Source organism: Arachis duranensis, chromosome 3 (assembly GCF_000817695.3).
Source record: "Arachis duranensis cultivar V14167 chromosome 3, aradu.V14167.gnm2.J7QH, whole genome shotgun sequence".
Classification (NCBI taxonomy): Eukaryota; Viridiplantae; Streptophyta; class Magnoliopsida; order Fabales; family Fabaceae; genus Arachis; species Arachis duranensis.
In genome coordinates this window covers 110,145,111-110,162,862 of record NC_029774.3, presented here as the reverse complement: position 1 = coordinate 110,162,862, position 17,752 = coordinate 110,145,111, and the positions used below count along the sequence as shown (strand labels likewise).

Genomic DNA, 17,752 nt, shown 5'->3' with positions numbered 1-17,752 from the left:
TTCATCAAGCTCAATTCTCAATAGGGAAGGGGGACAGATTCACTAGACAATTCATACATACTTTCCATAGAGGACACCTGAGAAACCATCTTCCTGGATTTCTCTTCGTCTTCGACTTCAACGCCACCACCTGAAGACGGCAGAAGCATGTCCTGTCATAGGGCTTGCTCCCGTATTCTTCGAGCGCTTCAGAACTACTATTTTTCATTGACTCTATCCTTCGATTGTTATTGGACATGCCTTTGCTTCCACCATGCATGACAGTAGTTAGGGTTTATCTTTCTGGTGAATTGGGGAAAATATTCTCTCTCATCTCCATATAAAGGAAAAATGGGACTGAAAGCCTTAATGGATGCCAGTTGAAATTCTGTCTGCCACATTACCAAACTCCGTTTAACGGAAAAAAGCTCTTTTTACGGTTGGGCAGATTTGTTGCGTTTTTTAAATTTTTGAGAGTATAATTATCGTTAACAAATATTAGGGTTATTATTATCAGCGTTTTACAAATTTGAGGGCATAATTGATAATTTACTCTTACAAAATTATTGCAAATAGGCTTAAATATATCCTCTCAAATATTGTTAGAGAATTTTAAAGTGCTTTTGTGTAGGATAGACTCATAATAGAATATGAATTGGTAGCTTTCAAAATCTTCCACTTTTTATCGGAATCAAATTGAATATGCCAAATGCTTATGACCGTATTGAATGGGACTACCTCAAGAAAATCATGACATGCATAGGCTTTTTCCGAAAATGAGTGACATTAATTTGGAAGTGCATATCCACAGTAACATCAGCTATCCTAATTAACGGTGTTTTTGACAAAACCATCACATTAACCCGACAACTGAACATAAATAAATTAAATGACCTTTAATATTATACTAATGCCCAAAAACAAAACAGTTTACATGCATGTCCTTAATGATTTTATATAAATCGAATCAATTAAGTTCGATTTATACTTTTTTTAGTAGTAAATTGAATCCAAAATTTAGTATGTATATGTAAATTCGATTTACTACTAATACAGCATAGATATGTAAATCGAATTTAATTGGCTTGATTTACTATTTATACAGAATATTGACATTTACTATTTTTAAGTTAATTATATTAATTTTAAAACATAAATGTCAATAAATAAATACTCCTATTTGAATTTAAATAAAATATAAAAAAAAATCAAAATGAATAAGAATAGAAATTTAATTTTTATATTTTAGTTCAAATTACAAAAAATCTACATTTTATAAATTTATGAATTTAAAATGAAACAATAAACGATTTCTAGAAATTCATTAAAAATCATTATTGGACTCATTTGGATCTAAAAAATCATTATCGAGACTTTTGATGTTGAAAAAGTTAATATAAATTATAGCCTTCCAAAGTGGCATAGGAATTAAAACTTGAATTTATTCAAAGTTAGAAGTAATAGATAGTTATATTTTATATAAAATGTCCAATTATATTTATATAATATATAATTAAAAATTTAAATATATTATTTCTCAAATTACATATTATATAAATATAGTTAGTATTTTTATATTGTATAATTATCTGTTATTTCTAATTCTAAAAAAATTCAAGTTTTAACTCCTATGCCACTTTGGAGGACTATACTTTATATTAATTTTTTTAACATCAAAAGTCCCGATAATGATTCTTTAGATACTAATAAATCAAAAAATTATTTTTAATAAATTTTTAGAAATCGTTTATTGTTCTATTTTAAATTCATAAGTTTATAAAAATGTAGATTTTCTAGAATTTGAATTAAAATACAAAAATTAGATTTCTATTCTTATTCGTTTTGATTTTTTTATATTTTACTTGAATCAAAATAGAGAGTATTTTTTTATTGACATTTATATTTTAAACTTAATATAGAATAAATAAATGATTAACTTAAAAAAATATCAATACTCCATACAAGTAGTAAATCGGATCAAGTTGATTCGATTTACTACATGCTAATTGATTCGATTTATATATAACCAGGGACGGATCCAGAAATATTATGGGGGAGGGGCAATAACATATATAATATTAAAAAATTATGCAAAAAATTATATAATGTAAGATATATTATAAAAAAATACTAATAGAGAATCTATTTTAAAGTACAAAAAATATGTGTGTACTTTTTACTAACGAAGTGGTCGATTCCTCATATTGATCGATAATAGAATCTGTGTCAAATTTTTCAACAATTTCCTTTTCAATATAATTAAAAGCCAATTAGCAAGAAATTCATCTTTCGTTTTGTTTCTGAGTTATTCTTTACAATATTCATAACTGAAAAAGATCTCTCAGTTGTAGCAGTTGAAATAGCAAAAATTAATACCAAATGAATCAAGGACGATCACAAGAAGAAAAAGAATCCACTTTATGAGATTTGAAAAATTTTATTTAATTAAAAAATATTAGTAATAATATCTTTTTTAGATTTTTTAAATATTTTTTACCTACTTTTTAGATATTAGAAATCTTTAATATTTAGGTTAGACTTAATTTTTATTTATACCGGATTAAATACTAAATAAATTTTTAAAAGATTAAATCATACTTAATAACTTATTACTATTAATTTTTTTTTAAAAAAAAGCTCGGGGCCGAGGTCTCCACTCGCCCCTTATGTTCATCCCTGCATATAACCATTTAGGACATACTTGTAACGAAAATTATTCTTATTAACTTTTTTTTTATTTTTACAAAAATTTGGACTAATTTCTTTTTTACCAAAGATAGAAGACTCAAACCCGCGACCTCTTAGGTGAATATAAAGAGATTATGTCATTTGAGTTATAACGCATTGACATAAAAATTTGGACTAATATTTAGTCTTTAATAAAAAATATATATTTTACTAAATTATTAAAAATAATTTTTTATATTTCTAAAATATTAAATACATAAAAAAAATTTAAAATTTTTTATTATACTTTGTATACATGCCTTTAACACAAATGAGCTAAATACTTAAAATAATCCTCAAATTATAAATCACTTTGACACTAAAATATGAAACACAAACAAAGGGTAGACTAAAAAAGAATAAATATTGATTAGGTATCAATTGTTGAGCGAAGTGATGGAGCTCTCTGCTTAGCATAGTCATGGCTTCATGTCATGCCTTGCTAGTTGGCAGTTGCTATTCCGTGATGCCACAATAATAACTGCATGCCGCTGATTGAAACACGGGGAGTTGGTGTTGTAAAATACCACACGTACGGGATAAGATTACATCCTTTGTTGCTACTATGGGAACATCCTTATCACTTCAACAACTGCCTTGCTCTTCAATCCTCCTATTATTCATGCCCAATTACCAGACTTGCACCACTGGGCTCTCTATCTATACATCAATGCCCAGTAATAGTCCCTGCTTTCTTTCAAGTGCTCTCGGAAGAATCAACCTGGCTCCACAGTATCTCAGCATATGCCTTCTCCTCCTCCTTCTCCTCCTCACCACCAACATAATCATTTCCTTCCACTTCTTCCTCTTCCTCAACAACCTCCTCCAACATTTCTTCTTCTGCAAGTTTCAACCTCTCGTGCTCATTGAGCTCCGCCATCGCCTCCTTCATAGCCTGCATTGTAGCTGGCCTATCTCTCCATCCATATTTAGGAGCAGGCAACACAAATGGCAGAGCTATATCATCTAATCTTGTGCTTTTAACTTGAGGACAATCCGTATTTTCTTCAGTAGGAGGGAAAGTAAAAATAATCCCAAGTTCGTAATTGCAAATGTGAAGTCCAGCATTCGAACAAGGGTCCCCTTTTTGAGGTCCATCGGATTTGGTATCAAATGGATTCGAAATTTGTCGTCCCCAGGCAGCTGCACTAAAATTATGAGACCCACAATATACCCAACCAATGGAGGGTGCATCCCTTTTACTCTTAGACCAGAAGCGTCTCCTAACCACCTGAGCAAACCAATTTTCACAATAAGACTTAAATGACTATACATTTATGCAGGGGAAAGAAAAACACAGACAGTTTTATAATTAAGGAGCTAATCACGCAATGGCAATCCAAATACACAACATAACGAGCAAAGATTACAAAAGCACCTCAAATGACTTGCCAATGATAATCTTTCCCATCAAAGTTTAATCATCAAATATAAGATAGAAGAGCATACATTAGTTACCTTGGTATGCATCGGGTGTCCTATTCTGTCATGGGGATGAGGGATAGCATCATGAAGTATATCTAAAGTCTTCAACCTTTGCCATGTTCTCTGTTTAAAAGTAGATAATCAGTTCTGCGTTGTTCACATCTTACATGCAATGTCAAAAGATAACTTCACAAACGAAAATTTTAATTCATGAAAAAAAAATGACAAAATTTGATCTGATTAAATAAGATTCACAAAGACCTTAGAACCCAGAAAAATCTTTGTATCTATTTCTGTTCCCCATTAAAAAAATAATAATAAAATAAAAAACAACAACAATGACAACTGCATGAAAAGAATTTAAATCCATCATGGATAATGCAGAATGTCTTGAAAAAATGCTTTAATATTGTCCATGCATTCCACACATATGAACTAAAATCTAGTAGGCTCACCAAAATAACAGGATATGAAAGGAATCCACTATAAGGAACAAAACACATTATCCAAGGTAAAACCTCTGATCTTATTCACTCAATAAGAAAGTCATATTCTACCTCGGTGAAGCAAAGAATGCGTCTTGAAGGCAAAATCCCATTATATGCATTCTTCACTCTTTCAATAGTGGGAAAAATGATCCTAACAGAAGGGTTCTTCAATTCGTCCCTCGCATTCCAGCAGCCCCACTATCAAAGAAACAAAGAATCATTAGAATGCTGAACTAGTGAATAAATGCAATTTCAACAGATTATGCCTCTTAAATAGAAAATATATATGTATCAAGGAAATCTAAAAGAATAGCAAAAGTCTTGAAATTACTTCAGGATCAGACTCTTCTGAATCAAAATGTTGCAATGATTTCTTCCCAGCAGCAGCAGAAAATGCAGCAAGAAATTTTGAATTGACAGATGAACCAATAGAAGATGCACCTAATAGGCAGAAAAAGTTATAAACAATCAAACAATGGCATCATCTTGATTTCAACTTCTAATAGAAAAGCGAAGGCAATCACTAAAAAATAAGTAACACTTGAAACATAGAGTTACCATATATAATATCAGACTCTAATGACTCAGGCCACTTATATCGATTCAGAACCTGGTACAAATAATAAGGATGACATTAAACTGGATCATTTGAAATTATTTTACCAAGATATAACAAAGAGATCAAATATAGCCTTAATTTCAACATTAAAGTTAATTACTTACTGAGTATTTAAATTCAACAGATAAAATTCAATGAAATAAGCTATAGGAGTCAATGGAAAAACATTTCAGTGTAATTTACCTCTTGCAATCTCCATAGGCCATAGCATCTTTGGATAGAAGCAATGAGTGATCCAAAAGCAGCAATGTGCTCAGATTCCATCATCTTTGATGTATCTTGAAAATGATTCCCCTGCATGTTCATAAAAATTGTATAAGTTTACTTACATATTCAGCATGGTAACTAACAAAGTAGAAAAGATACCCGGACATACCCGTGACACATTTAAAATCAGTTGTACTTTGTTTGGATTTTCTCCTAAGGCAGCTGCAAGGGCCTCTTTGGGACAAACGTAACCAGAAAACCTGAGGAATCCAGCATCCCAAAGAGGAGAAACCCATTTTGCTACATTTCTAGGCAGAAAACCAAGCTGAACATAATCTATGGAAAAGGGCAAAAACAAAAGAAAGGAAAATTAAAGATCATAATGGTTATTGACAGAAATGAAAGAAAAGCAATGCAAATGAAATACAAATTTAGGCTAAAAAAAAAAAAGATGAATGGAGAACCCCACATACGTAGAAAGTAGCCAGTGCTTTAAGTCTTGCACTTTTTGAATCTACTGAAGAGCGGAAAAGATGGCTCAAACCAACCACAGATGCCACAACTGAACCAAGAAACTTGACACCAATTGACAAAGATGCACAGCAATCAGTGTCTAAAAAGAGTATACATAGTCAAAGGATCCAAAGCAGAAAGCAAATCAAACTTAACGCCATGAAGTGACAAATGGTTGACAATAGAATTTGTACTAACATTCAAGAAGAAAACTAATTTTCTACATGCTCACTTTAGCAAAAACCGAGCTAGTCTTTCAGGTACCATATTCTACCCCAACTAAAAGCAAGGTGGATGCAACATTGAAATACTAAAAAGCACAAGAAGATTATAGTTCATATCAAAAACTAAAAACACTGGACTGGTAAAGGCAGAGATCAACACTGCAATCATGCAGCAACATATGCTTGACATATTTTGGCACTTACAAGATTGGACTGGAAAGATTCAGGCATGATCAAAGTTCTGTAGAAGTGAATCCCAGGTACTGAAGCAACAAGATGTCCTGTTGCACCTCCAAAGTCATATTTAGTCAACAGGGTAATCCAGTGGGCTTGGCTGGGTATATCAATCATGAGAGCTGCCATAAACCCAGCCAAATGTCCAGCAAAATCACATTTTGAATCTCTCTGAGTTTCTTCATCCGATTTTGGGAAAAGTGATGCAAAATCAGCTGAGACAGCACGAGGGAAATCTTGCCACCAAATAGTATTAGTCACACTGTTCCACTACATAGACAAAAAAGTTAATAGATTTGATACTAGCAAACATAGTTATAGTTATAAACATATTGTCTGCATGATTTATAATAGTTAATTACACATAAAGTTTGCAGACCTCAGAGAAAAATACTGCAAAGCTAGAAGCATCTTTCATCCATGAGGGTAATAAGTATTCAGCGCATAATTAAACATTTTAATCAGTTAAATACCATGAAGTCCTTTAATTCTTAAGACTACAAATTAACATTAGTGTTGATAACTTTAAATTTGGCTAACAGCATACCTGCTTTTCCACCAAATTTGCAGATGTAATGATAACTCTTATATTATCTTCTCTTTGCAGAACAATCAACTTTGGATGATGGCAAGCAATCCCCTGTCTCTTGTGGTTACTACCAAATGCTATGGTTTCAGGAAATGAAGGATAACTAACATCCAGAGAAGAAAGAAAGGTAAGAAAGAGGTAAAATCAAGTACCATAAAGAATGGGCATAAATTTAGTTGCATATATTTGAACCTTTAAAAAAAAAAAATACACTTACACTACAACTAGGTTAGGATAATCCGGGTAGGGCACAAATACTCTTTCATTAGGTCTTGAACTCCAACACCTCTCAGTGTTATGACAAGCAACCGTAACTGGCAGATGAAAAGGAATCTTGCAATATGTCAAGAACCTAAAACACAGCTATACTAGTATTAATCAAGAGACAAAATGGTGGGAAAAATCAAAATAACGAATATATATTAGGAGATCACACCAGTTTATGTCACTTGTAAATGTTGCAATGAACATCCTTGAAATGCTTTCAACAGGATACAGAAGTTCAGGGAGAGATATGGAATGCTGAAGTTCTGAGGAAGCATGTTCCGAAAATTGAAGGCGATTCAGGTAAAAGTTCTTCCCAGGCGAAGGATGAAACATGCCTCCATTATTTCCCCCTTTGTACCTATCAGAAGGAATATCTTCCACCCCTACTGAATTCAAGGGTATCTTATCAACATTATCATCCAAAATCCCTTTATGAAAAACATGCTGATGAAGTTCATCACTTTCAGCTTCCACGGCCACCCCTTTACCTTCACAAAGAGCCTCCGAACTCAACTGTGCTAAGTCATTAGTTCTATCTTCCACTGTAAAGTTCATCCTTTGTGACTTGTCACAGTCAAATTGCTCTTCAGCATTCACCAACAATCTAACATCATTGCCAGAAACATTGCTGTTCACCGAACTGCCACCACGATCACACTTCAATCCGAACTGTGTATCCGACACAGCTCGAAAAATGCAAGACACTGGATCATCCCTAAGCAAGATTTCCCTGCACCTCTCTAAAATAAATTTCGCCCTCTCAACAACTCGCTCATATCTTGAAAACACATTGGAACGCAACCCATTTGCCCTAACAGCAAGAACCCTCTTGTTCCTGTTCCCTTGTGAGTGCCCCGAGCATGTTAACCCATCAATTTCATCATCGTCGTCACACCCTTCACGAAACCGATTTTCGAAAACGATTCTTTGAACTAAAAACCCTACCCGGTTCCCAATTCCACACGAACAATCATCGTTCCCACACACCAGTGAGACCTTGTCTCCAACCGACAACTCCACGGCCGTTCCCTTACCGATCTCGACACCGTTCACGAAAACTCCATTGGAAGCTTTTCGAAACGCGAAAGCCTCTTCCCCGCCACCGCCACTGCCGCCGGCTCTAAACGACATCATCCTTTTCCTGAACTCGTGAACGACACGGGTTTTAGAACCCTTGCAGGATAGAAAAACTCCATTGAGGATGTAAAGTTTGCGGAGGGAACCATCGAAGAGGATCTGGCAGTGGCGCTTGCTGACGTGGCGGTGGCGGAAGAAGAAATCGCAGTGGCGGGGAGTGCGGCCAATGGTGTAGGGGGAGTCCGGATGGAGGATGATGGAGTCGGGGGTGGAAACGACGCCGTTTAGGGATGAGAGGAGGGGCGAGTCGAAGTGGGTAAATAGAACGGAGGCGGAGGCGGTTGCTGTTGCGGTTGGCTTCTTCTTCTTGATCGGATTAGAATTGGAAGAGGAAGAATCGAGTGCGAAAGGTCTCTTGTGAGTATTGGTGCAACCGTTTTGGGAACGGATCATGGTGACGACTGATGACCAAAGGGAAAGGTGAGAAGAAAAATTGGTTGAAGAAGATAATGGAAATTGGAATGGATAATTGGATACTCTTTTCGTTTTTCCCTCCAAAATTTTGTTTTGTTTTGTTTTATTTCTTTTGGGAAGAAGGAATTTTTCGGTTACAAACTTACAATTTAGAAACGTTTGAAAGGACGTCAAATTCCGCGGTAACTGTAACGGTAAGACAAAAATTAAACCGTCTGACTTGGCGGTTGATGACATGTAGCAAGTAAGAATGGAAACATTGAAGATATATGAATATTCAACAGTAATAAAGGAAAGGATTGTTGTAAAATAAATAAATAAATATATAAGAAAGAGGTAATAAATATAAAATAAAAAGTATAATTAGATAATAATATTCATTATAATTACTATTTCAATATAATAGAGATGATTAATATATTTACTAATATTATATATATTGTAACTTAAGAACTTATAGAAAAAAATAGAAAGAAAAGAGAATTTTATGTGTTATTCTAGTATTTATTGTCAGAGGCTCAAGCCTCTATTTATACATGCACCAAGTTTTGAATTTTCAAATTTCATTAATCACACAATAAACATTCTTTCATTGAGAAACTAAGCCGTCCGAATATTAATGGGCAACCAACTTAGCTCTCAATCTTATCAGAACACTCCTGCTTGGATGACCATTTAGAATTATATCTCGTTAAAACCTTATTAAAGAAAAATCCAATAGAAAAAAATTCTAGTGAAGGAAAAAGAGTACAATATCCTTTGATAGGGACTGCCTCATTAAAAAACTTGTCAAGAAAAATCCAATGGAAAAAACCTGACCAAGGAAAAAAGAGTACAGTCTCCCCCTCTTGTCGACATCATTTAATGTCTCGAAATCGGCGCGTCCCAATCTGATGTACTAATTTTTCAAAGGAGGATTTTGGAAGTGACTTTGTAAATAAGTCTGCCAAATTATCTTCTGATCAATCAGTCCACATGATGACAAAATATATTAGATCAGACTTCTAAGCCAAAAATCCTCGCGACTTGCTTCATATATCGCTAGTATTTCAGCATGATTAGAGGAGGTTGCTGCTATCGTGTGTTTCGTGGACCTCCATGATATAGTTGTATCACCATACGTGAATAGATATTATGTTTGAGATCTCCCTTTGTGTGGATCAGACAAGTATCCAGCATCAGCATAGCCAACTAATTGTGACTTGGATCCATATGGATAAAACAATCCCATATCTACCGTTCCATGAAGATATCGAAATATTTGTTTAATTCCATTCCAATGTCTTCTGGTTGGAGAGAAACTATACCTTGCTAGTAAATTTACTGCAAATGATATGTCAGGTCGTGTATTATTAGCAAGATATATTAGCGCTCCAATGACACTAAGATATGGTACTTTAGGACCAAGGATATCTTCATTTTCTTCTTTAGGATGGAATTAATCCTTCTCCACATCCAAAGACCTTACGATCATTGGGGTACTTAATGGATGTGACTTATCCATATAAAATCTCTTCAAGATCTTTTCTATATATGTTGTTTGATGAATAAAGATCCCACTTTTTGTATGCTCAATCTGCAGGCCGAGACAAAATTTAGTCTTTCCAAGATATTTCATCTCAAACTCTTCTTTTAGAGCTTTTATAGTTGTTATAATCTCTTCAGGGGTTCCAATGATATTTAAATCATTAACGTACACAACAATTATAATGAATCCAGATGCAGATTTCTTTATGAAAACACATGAGCAGACATCATCATTCTTGAATCCATTTTTGGCCAGATACTCAGTAAGACAATTATACTACATTTGTCCAAGTTGCTTTAGACCATATAAAGATCATTGCAATTTGACTGAGTATAACCCATGTGAATATTCATTGGATGGTTTAGATATGTTTAGTCCTTCAAAGACTTTCATATAGATATCACGATCTAATGATCTGTATAAGTAGGATGTTACCACATCAATTAAATACATATGTAGTTTATGATATGCGGATAAACTGACCAAATAACGCAATGTTATTGCATCTACTACAAGGGAATATGTTTCTTCATAATCTATACCGGGTCTTTGTGAAAAACCTTATGCCACAAGTTGAGCTTTGTAGCGTACAACTTCATTTTCTCATTTTATTTTCTCACAAATACCCATCTGTATCTAACAGGGTTTACATCTTCTGGTGTATGGACTACAGGTCCAAAAACTTCACGTTTTACAAGTGAGTCTAACTTAGCCTTCATATCTTCTTCCCATTTCGGCCAATCATTCCTTTGTCGACATTCTTCGATTGTTCTTGGCTCAAGATCCTTAGTTTCATGCATAATATTTAATGCCCATTATAGGCAAATATTTCATTGACAATTGTCTTATTTTGGTCCCATTTTTCTCCTGTAAAGACATAATTTATTGAGATTTAATCATTTTCACAATTTTCAGGTATCTGAACATCTTCTGGCGTCAAAATTATATTAGAATTTTAGACAACTGTAGGTGTCTTTACTATGTCTTTTTCAACAGGAATAGTATTTACCTCTTTTCTTTTTCAAAGATTTTTGTCTTTAGAACTGACAGGTCTACCACGCTTCTGGCGTGAATTTGTTTCAATGGCCACTTTTCTAATGGGAACATCAATTCGAATTGGGACATTTTCTACTGGTATATAAGATTTGATTATCATCTTTGTATCAGAAAATGCATCAGGCAATTCACTTGCTATTCTTTGCAAATGTATAATCTTTTGAACTTTTAGTTCACATTGCCCTAATCGAGGATCTAAATGCATCAAGGATGATGCATTCTAATTAAGTTCTTTTTTAGGAAGCTTATTCTCTTCCTCTAATGTTAGAAATTTTGATTCATCAAAATGACAATTTGCAAATCTGGCTTTAAATACATCTCCAGTTTGTATCTCAAGATACCTAACTATAGAGGGAGAATCATATCCAACATATATCTCCAATTTTCTTTGGGGTCCCATTTTGGTGCGAGAAGATGGTGCAATGGGAACATATATCGCACACCCGAATATTCTTAAATGGAAAATATTTAGCTGTTGGCCAAAAGCTAATTGTACAGGAGAGAACTTATGGTAACTTATTAGCCTCAAACGAATGAGTGCTACAGCATGTGAAATAGCATGCCCCCAAGCCGAGGTTGGGATATTTGTTCTCATAAGTAAGGGTCTAACAATTAATTGGAGGCGTTTAATAAGTGATTCTGCTAACCCATTTTGTGTATGAACACGAGCTACTGGATGTTCAACGCTTATTCCGTTAGCCATACAATAAGCATAAAAAGTTTGGGAAGTAAATTCACCAGCATTATCAAGACGAAATGCTTTGAACGCTTTTAATTGAATAATTTAAGTAAGTAATCTCGCAAACTCCAGGTTGCGAGAAGACAATAAGCACACATGTGACCATCTTGAAGATACGTCTATTAGGACCATAAAATATCTAAAAGATCCACATGGTAGATGAATAGGTCCACATATATTGTCTTGAATCCTTTCTAGGAATTCAGGGTACTCAAATCCAATCTTTACTGGTGATGGCCTTAAAATTAGCTTTCCTTGAGAACATGCAGCACAACAAAATTCACTAGATTTAAGAATCTTCTGGTTCTTTAGTGAATGTCCATGAGAGGTTTCAATAATTCTCCGCATTATGATTGTTCCCGGATGACCCAATCAATCATGCCAAGTTCTGAATTCATTTGGGCTAGTAAACTTCTGGTTTACAATGGCATGTGATTCAATTGCACTAAATTTAGTATAATACAACCTAGATGAAAGTGAGGGTAACTTTTCTAATATAACGTTTTTATTTAAATCATGAGTTGTGATACATAAGTACTCATGATTTTTCTCATTCATTGTTTCAATATGATATCCATTTCGGTGAATATCTTTGAAACTCAATAAGTTCCTTAGTGACTTAGTAGACAATAGTGCATTATTTATTATGAATTTTGTTCCTCCAGAAAACAAATTATAGCTTTTCTGGAGCCTTCTATCACATTGCCCGAGCCAATAATAGTATTAACATATTCTTCTTTTGGCACAAGATGAGTAAAATATACATTACTTCTGAGAATAGTATGCGAACTTGCCCTATCTGCAAGGCAAACATCTTCACTATATGTCCTTATCATTTTCTTCAAAGACAAATAATAACAAAATGAGCAGAAATGTTTGCACAGTAAAACTAGTTTCTTGATTGAAAATATTTTTCTAAGAAGTATAGTATATACTAAATTTTATTATTATTATCTTGGCACATGCAGTAATTTTGAAATTCACAAATATTTTATTAAACATTATTTATATACATCGTACATGAAATTTAAATACATTGAAAATAACTTAATAATTTTTTTTACATTATTTTTTTACATGAGTTTAGCAAACCCACATATTAAACTTTTCCATCATTGATCAAATGACCAATATTTCCTCCAGAATCCTCAAAGAAATCAGATACATCATAATGAGTGGTGTAACATCCCAACTTTTTGAATCAAGTCATTTTTTATAACTAATTAATTAATTAAAATGATAACGATTTAAGATTTGAATTTGAAATTTAAACATATGAAAACACTAGTGGTAGTAAATCTCTAACCGACAATAAACAACCTTTTAAAATATAGTCATAATTAATTCTACATTTATTAGATTTGAATGATATTTAGTTATATGAAAAGATAAGAATAATAGTTCTATTCCTTAAGTTCAGTATAAAATCAAATTCAAATTAGATTAGGTAGATAAATCGGTTACAAGTTTATAGTAGAAAATCGCGCTCTTATCAGCCAGCCTAATATACTAACAGTATTTCGAGAATATCTCAAGTTGTGGTCATCCGATTGACTTCATTTAAGATTCATTTTAAAGCTAATTCAATTCTATATAAATTTATCACTAATAGATATTTCCAAATTCTAAATATAGAAAATATTATAGGGCTCACAAAATGACGATTCAGATTGAAGATTTCACTTAAATGCCTTCTAACATAATCTGCACATACCTAAGAGCTATTTGATCATTCCTTTCTCAATCTATTCCCTTTTTCTATACAAAATATTCTAGTATACACAAAGTCTAGCCATGGGACAAGTCTCTCTTCACTAACAAATCGCATCTATTTGCATCGGAATACCTATCGGAACTTCACTCGAGGTAGGGGGTTCTTGTGCTAATTTTTATATGTCATATCTTAAATGTTTTTGAATATATATGTTAGCACTGCACGTCATGATATAATGTCTCTTTTCTTCATACACTTTATGCATTATAATAACAATCTTATGTGCATTAAAGAACTGAGGGAATGATCATTCGGTAAGGGAAGGTGACCCCCAAAGACAAAAAAATCGAGATGATCATTCGGTGAGGGAAGGTGATTGAATCGAGATGATCCTTCGGTAAGGGATGGTGATGGACAAACTTTTGGGAACCTTTGGCAAGGGAAGGAAACTCCCATCAATTTTATATAATAAAATATCTTTGTTGATATAACTCTTTCCTTGTGTATGTCTAAATAACCTTGATTGTAAATTGAATTGAGGGAATGATCCTTTGGTAAAGGAATGTGACCCCCTAATACAAGATATTGATATGATCCTTCGGTAAGGGAAGGTGATCGATCGAGATGATCCTTCGGTAAGGGAAGGTGATCGTCAAAACATTTGGGATAAGAACCTTCGGTAAAGGAAGGGGACTCCCACCTTTTATACCGGTTTAAGCTCAATACCTTCCATAAAAGCTATGAGAAAAAGTAATGAAAAGTACAATGAAATATGTGATCATGATTGTTCTTCTTTTATCCTTTTTAATTTATGATTATGTTTATTATTTCATTCAAAGATCCTTCTTTATCCAAAGTTCCTTTTTGTATGATGTATGATATTATTTAAGATCTTTATTTTATTCAGATCTATTCTGTTTGACTTATCTATGGCAATGTTACTATTTTTCTCTTATTTATTATTTATTTTGCCTTGCTTTATGGCCTATGAGAACATCATACCAAGGTTTATGAGTTTACATTTATATGTTTTAACGCTATAGGCATTTTATATGCATCACACATGTCATAACATAAGTAAATGAGAAGCATCTAAAAGTTACATCACTCCGACTAACAAAGACTTTTGAAAATAATAATTGAACAACATTGCATTATCACTGTTTTTATTTTAAAACTCGGAATGGCTGGAGATGGAAATGATGACACCTTATAGATAAACTACTGAGAAACTTTTGTTTCTCACCCCTCTCTCCGTACCATCTTCAGGAAGGATGCTGCACAAAGTAATACACTGCTTAGTTGAGGTGAAAAGACAAGTGCACTATTAGGAGTGAGCCACCAAGAACGTAGATACGAACCATTAAACGTTTATCTTAAGAAGGAAGAATAGGCGATTGTTTCAGTCATATTTAAACAAGTTAAGAGATTTAGGATTTCTTATGTGTCTTGTTTCATCCTTGTCGAGTGATTGCAATTGTAATTATGATGTTCATTTTTATGATTATTTGGTATGAGTAAAGCTTGTCATTGTTGTGCCTTCATAGTTTAGCACGTCGTTTTTCATGTTAGTATTTCTAGATTCACTTATATTTTTCAACTAGTAATTATTTTAATAAAAACTAATTATTCAATATTTTTATATATAAATTATTTTATATAAATATTTCATATTTGTTTTAAAAGAAAAATTTTGTAAAGTTTTGAATATCAACTACTAAATATAATTCAAATAAAGCTTAACTCAGTTTAAAAGTATTAGGGTGTTACAAGTGGTGTAATTTTCAACAATATTATTTGAAACGAAATTCGTCTCCTTTTCTTTGTCATCCTTTTTCAAAGATACTTGATAAAGATCGACTAGGTCCCTTGGGGTATGACAAGTACGCGACCAATGGCCCTTTCCACCACAACGTAAATATTTATCCTTTGTTGATTTATTTTGCTTTCTTGTGAACATAATTTTTTTTGCTTCCATAATTTTTCTTGTTACCAAAACCTTGCCATTTACCTTTTTTAGGGTAATGATTTGCCGCATTTGCTTTAGAAAATGGGGTGGCGCCAGCTGGGCGTGCTTCATAGTTTTTTAAAAGCAATTCATTATTGCGTTCAGCAACAAGAAGGTAAGAAATTAGCTCAGAATATTTTTTAAATCATTTTTCTCGATACTGCTACTGCAGAAGCACATTCAAGGCATGGAAGGTCGATAAACTTTTCTCTAACATGTCATTATCAATTATCTTTTTTCCACATAATTTCATTCGTGAGGTGATTCGAAAAATTGCTGAATTATATTCATTTATGGATTTAAAATCCTGTAGACGCAAGTGCGTTCATTCATATCGGACTTGAGGAAGTATCGCCGTCTTTTGATGATTATACCTTTCTTCAAGGTCTTTCCACAGATCTGCAGGATCTTTTAATGTGAGATATTCATTTTTCAATCCTTCATCAAGATGACGACGAAGGAAGATCATGGCTTTGGCTTTATCCTCTGAGATGTATTATTTTCAGCCTTAATGGTATCTCCAAGATTGATTGAATTAAGATAGATTTTAGCATCTAGTATCCATGATAAATAGTTATTTTCAGATATATCAAGAGCATTAAATCCAAGATGAGAGAGTTTCGACATAATAAAAAAAATTTTACCTGAGTCTTCCCAAAATTTGATCAGAGTCTCATGCTGATAACGTGTTGTAAAATAAATAAATAAATAAGGAAAAGGTAATAAACTTAAAATAAAGAAGTATAATTAAATAACAATATTCATCACAATTACTATATCAATATAATAAAGATGATTAATATATTTAATAATATTAATATATATTGTAACTTAAGAATTCATAGAGAGAAATAGAAAGGAAAGAGAATTTTATGTGTTATTGCAGTGTTTATTGTCAGAGGCTTAAGTCTCTATTTATACATGCATGAAGCTTTGACTTTTCAAACTTCCTTAATCACACAGTAAACATTCTTTCATTGAGAAACTGAGCTGTCCGAATATTAATGGGCATCCAACTCAGCTCTCAATCTTATCACAACAAGGATGAATTAAAAAGTACATTTGTACTTTTTATTAGGTGTGAATTGTATAACGACTATAATAATTCAAAACTAATTAAATAATTTTTTTATTTTACTAATTTTTTATTCAAAAATTTTATTTATACATTATGTAAAACCCGATTAATTAACGGCTAATTAACCCATAAATGAGAATTTATTCTAGAAAGCCTAAAATGTGATTTTTATGGTTAAATGTGATAGAGGAGATTGAGACGAGAATTTTGGTACCAATTTTATAGAATTCAGACCAAGATTGGACCGAACGGGCCAAACCGGGCCAATTGGACCCAAAGTGGGCCCTTGGCCCAACATAACTTAACCAAAACCCTAGTTTTCAGCACTCTCTCTCCTCATTTGTTACACACACAAGCTGAAATTAGAGAGAAAGGGAGGAAGAACACTCTCTCAAGTTCTTTCCCTTGGTTGATCTTCAAACCATCATAACTTTTGATCTAGAGCTCCGATTGCCGCTCCGTTTGCGGCCACGCGTTCACCGCGGAGAGCTCTACAAAACCCATACAACCAATCTTGAGGTAAGCCACGTGTTGCTGTTCGAAATCTCAGCCCTTATTTTCGAGTTTCATGGGTGAAATGTTGAGATTTTGGGTTCTTTGATGTTATAGGACCCAACTCTCTTGAAGGAGAAGGTTAATCTTGTCTCCTTGGACCTTGGGTATGGTAAGGTTCTTAACCCTAGTGTAATTTTGTTGTTTTATGATGTTTGGGTTTTGAGATGTTGTGTATGGGTATGATGATTGTGGCTTAGGTTGTGTATATGTGAATATTGGAGCTAGATTGGTGATTTTGAAAAGCTTGGAAA

The 17,752-nt window shown here is 33.2% G+C and overlaps 1 protein-coding gene across 1 annotated transcript; it reads right to left on the bottom strand.

The window, feature by feature from the left end:
* Nucleotides 1-2,967: 2,967 nt before the first annotated feature.
* Nucleotides 2,968-8,901, bottom strand: LOC107480143 (uncharacterized). Its single transcript, XM_016100283.3, is given in 12 exon segments — nt 2,968-3,937; nt 4,165-4,254; nt 4,689-4,817; nt 4,951-5,060; nt 5,178-5,229; nt 5,422-5,532; nt 5,615-5,881; nt 5,919-6,020; nt 6,387-6,686; nt 6,964-7,108; nt 7,223-7,357; nt 7,442-8,901. Coding segments are annotated over 12 exon segments (3,336 nt in total). The 5' UTR covers nt 8,803-8,901; the 3' UTR covers nt 2,968-3,403.
* Nucleotides 8,902-17,752: the final 8,851 nt, after the last annotated feature.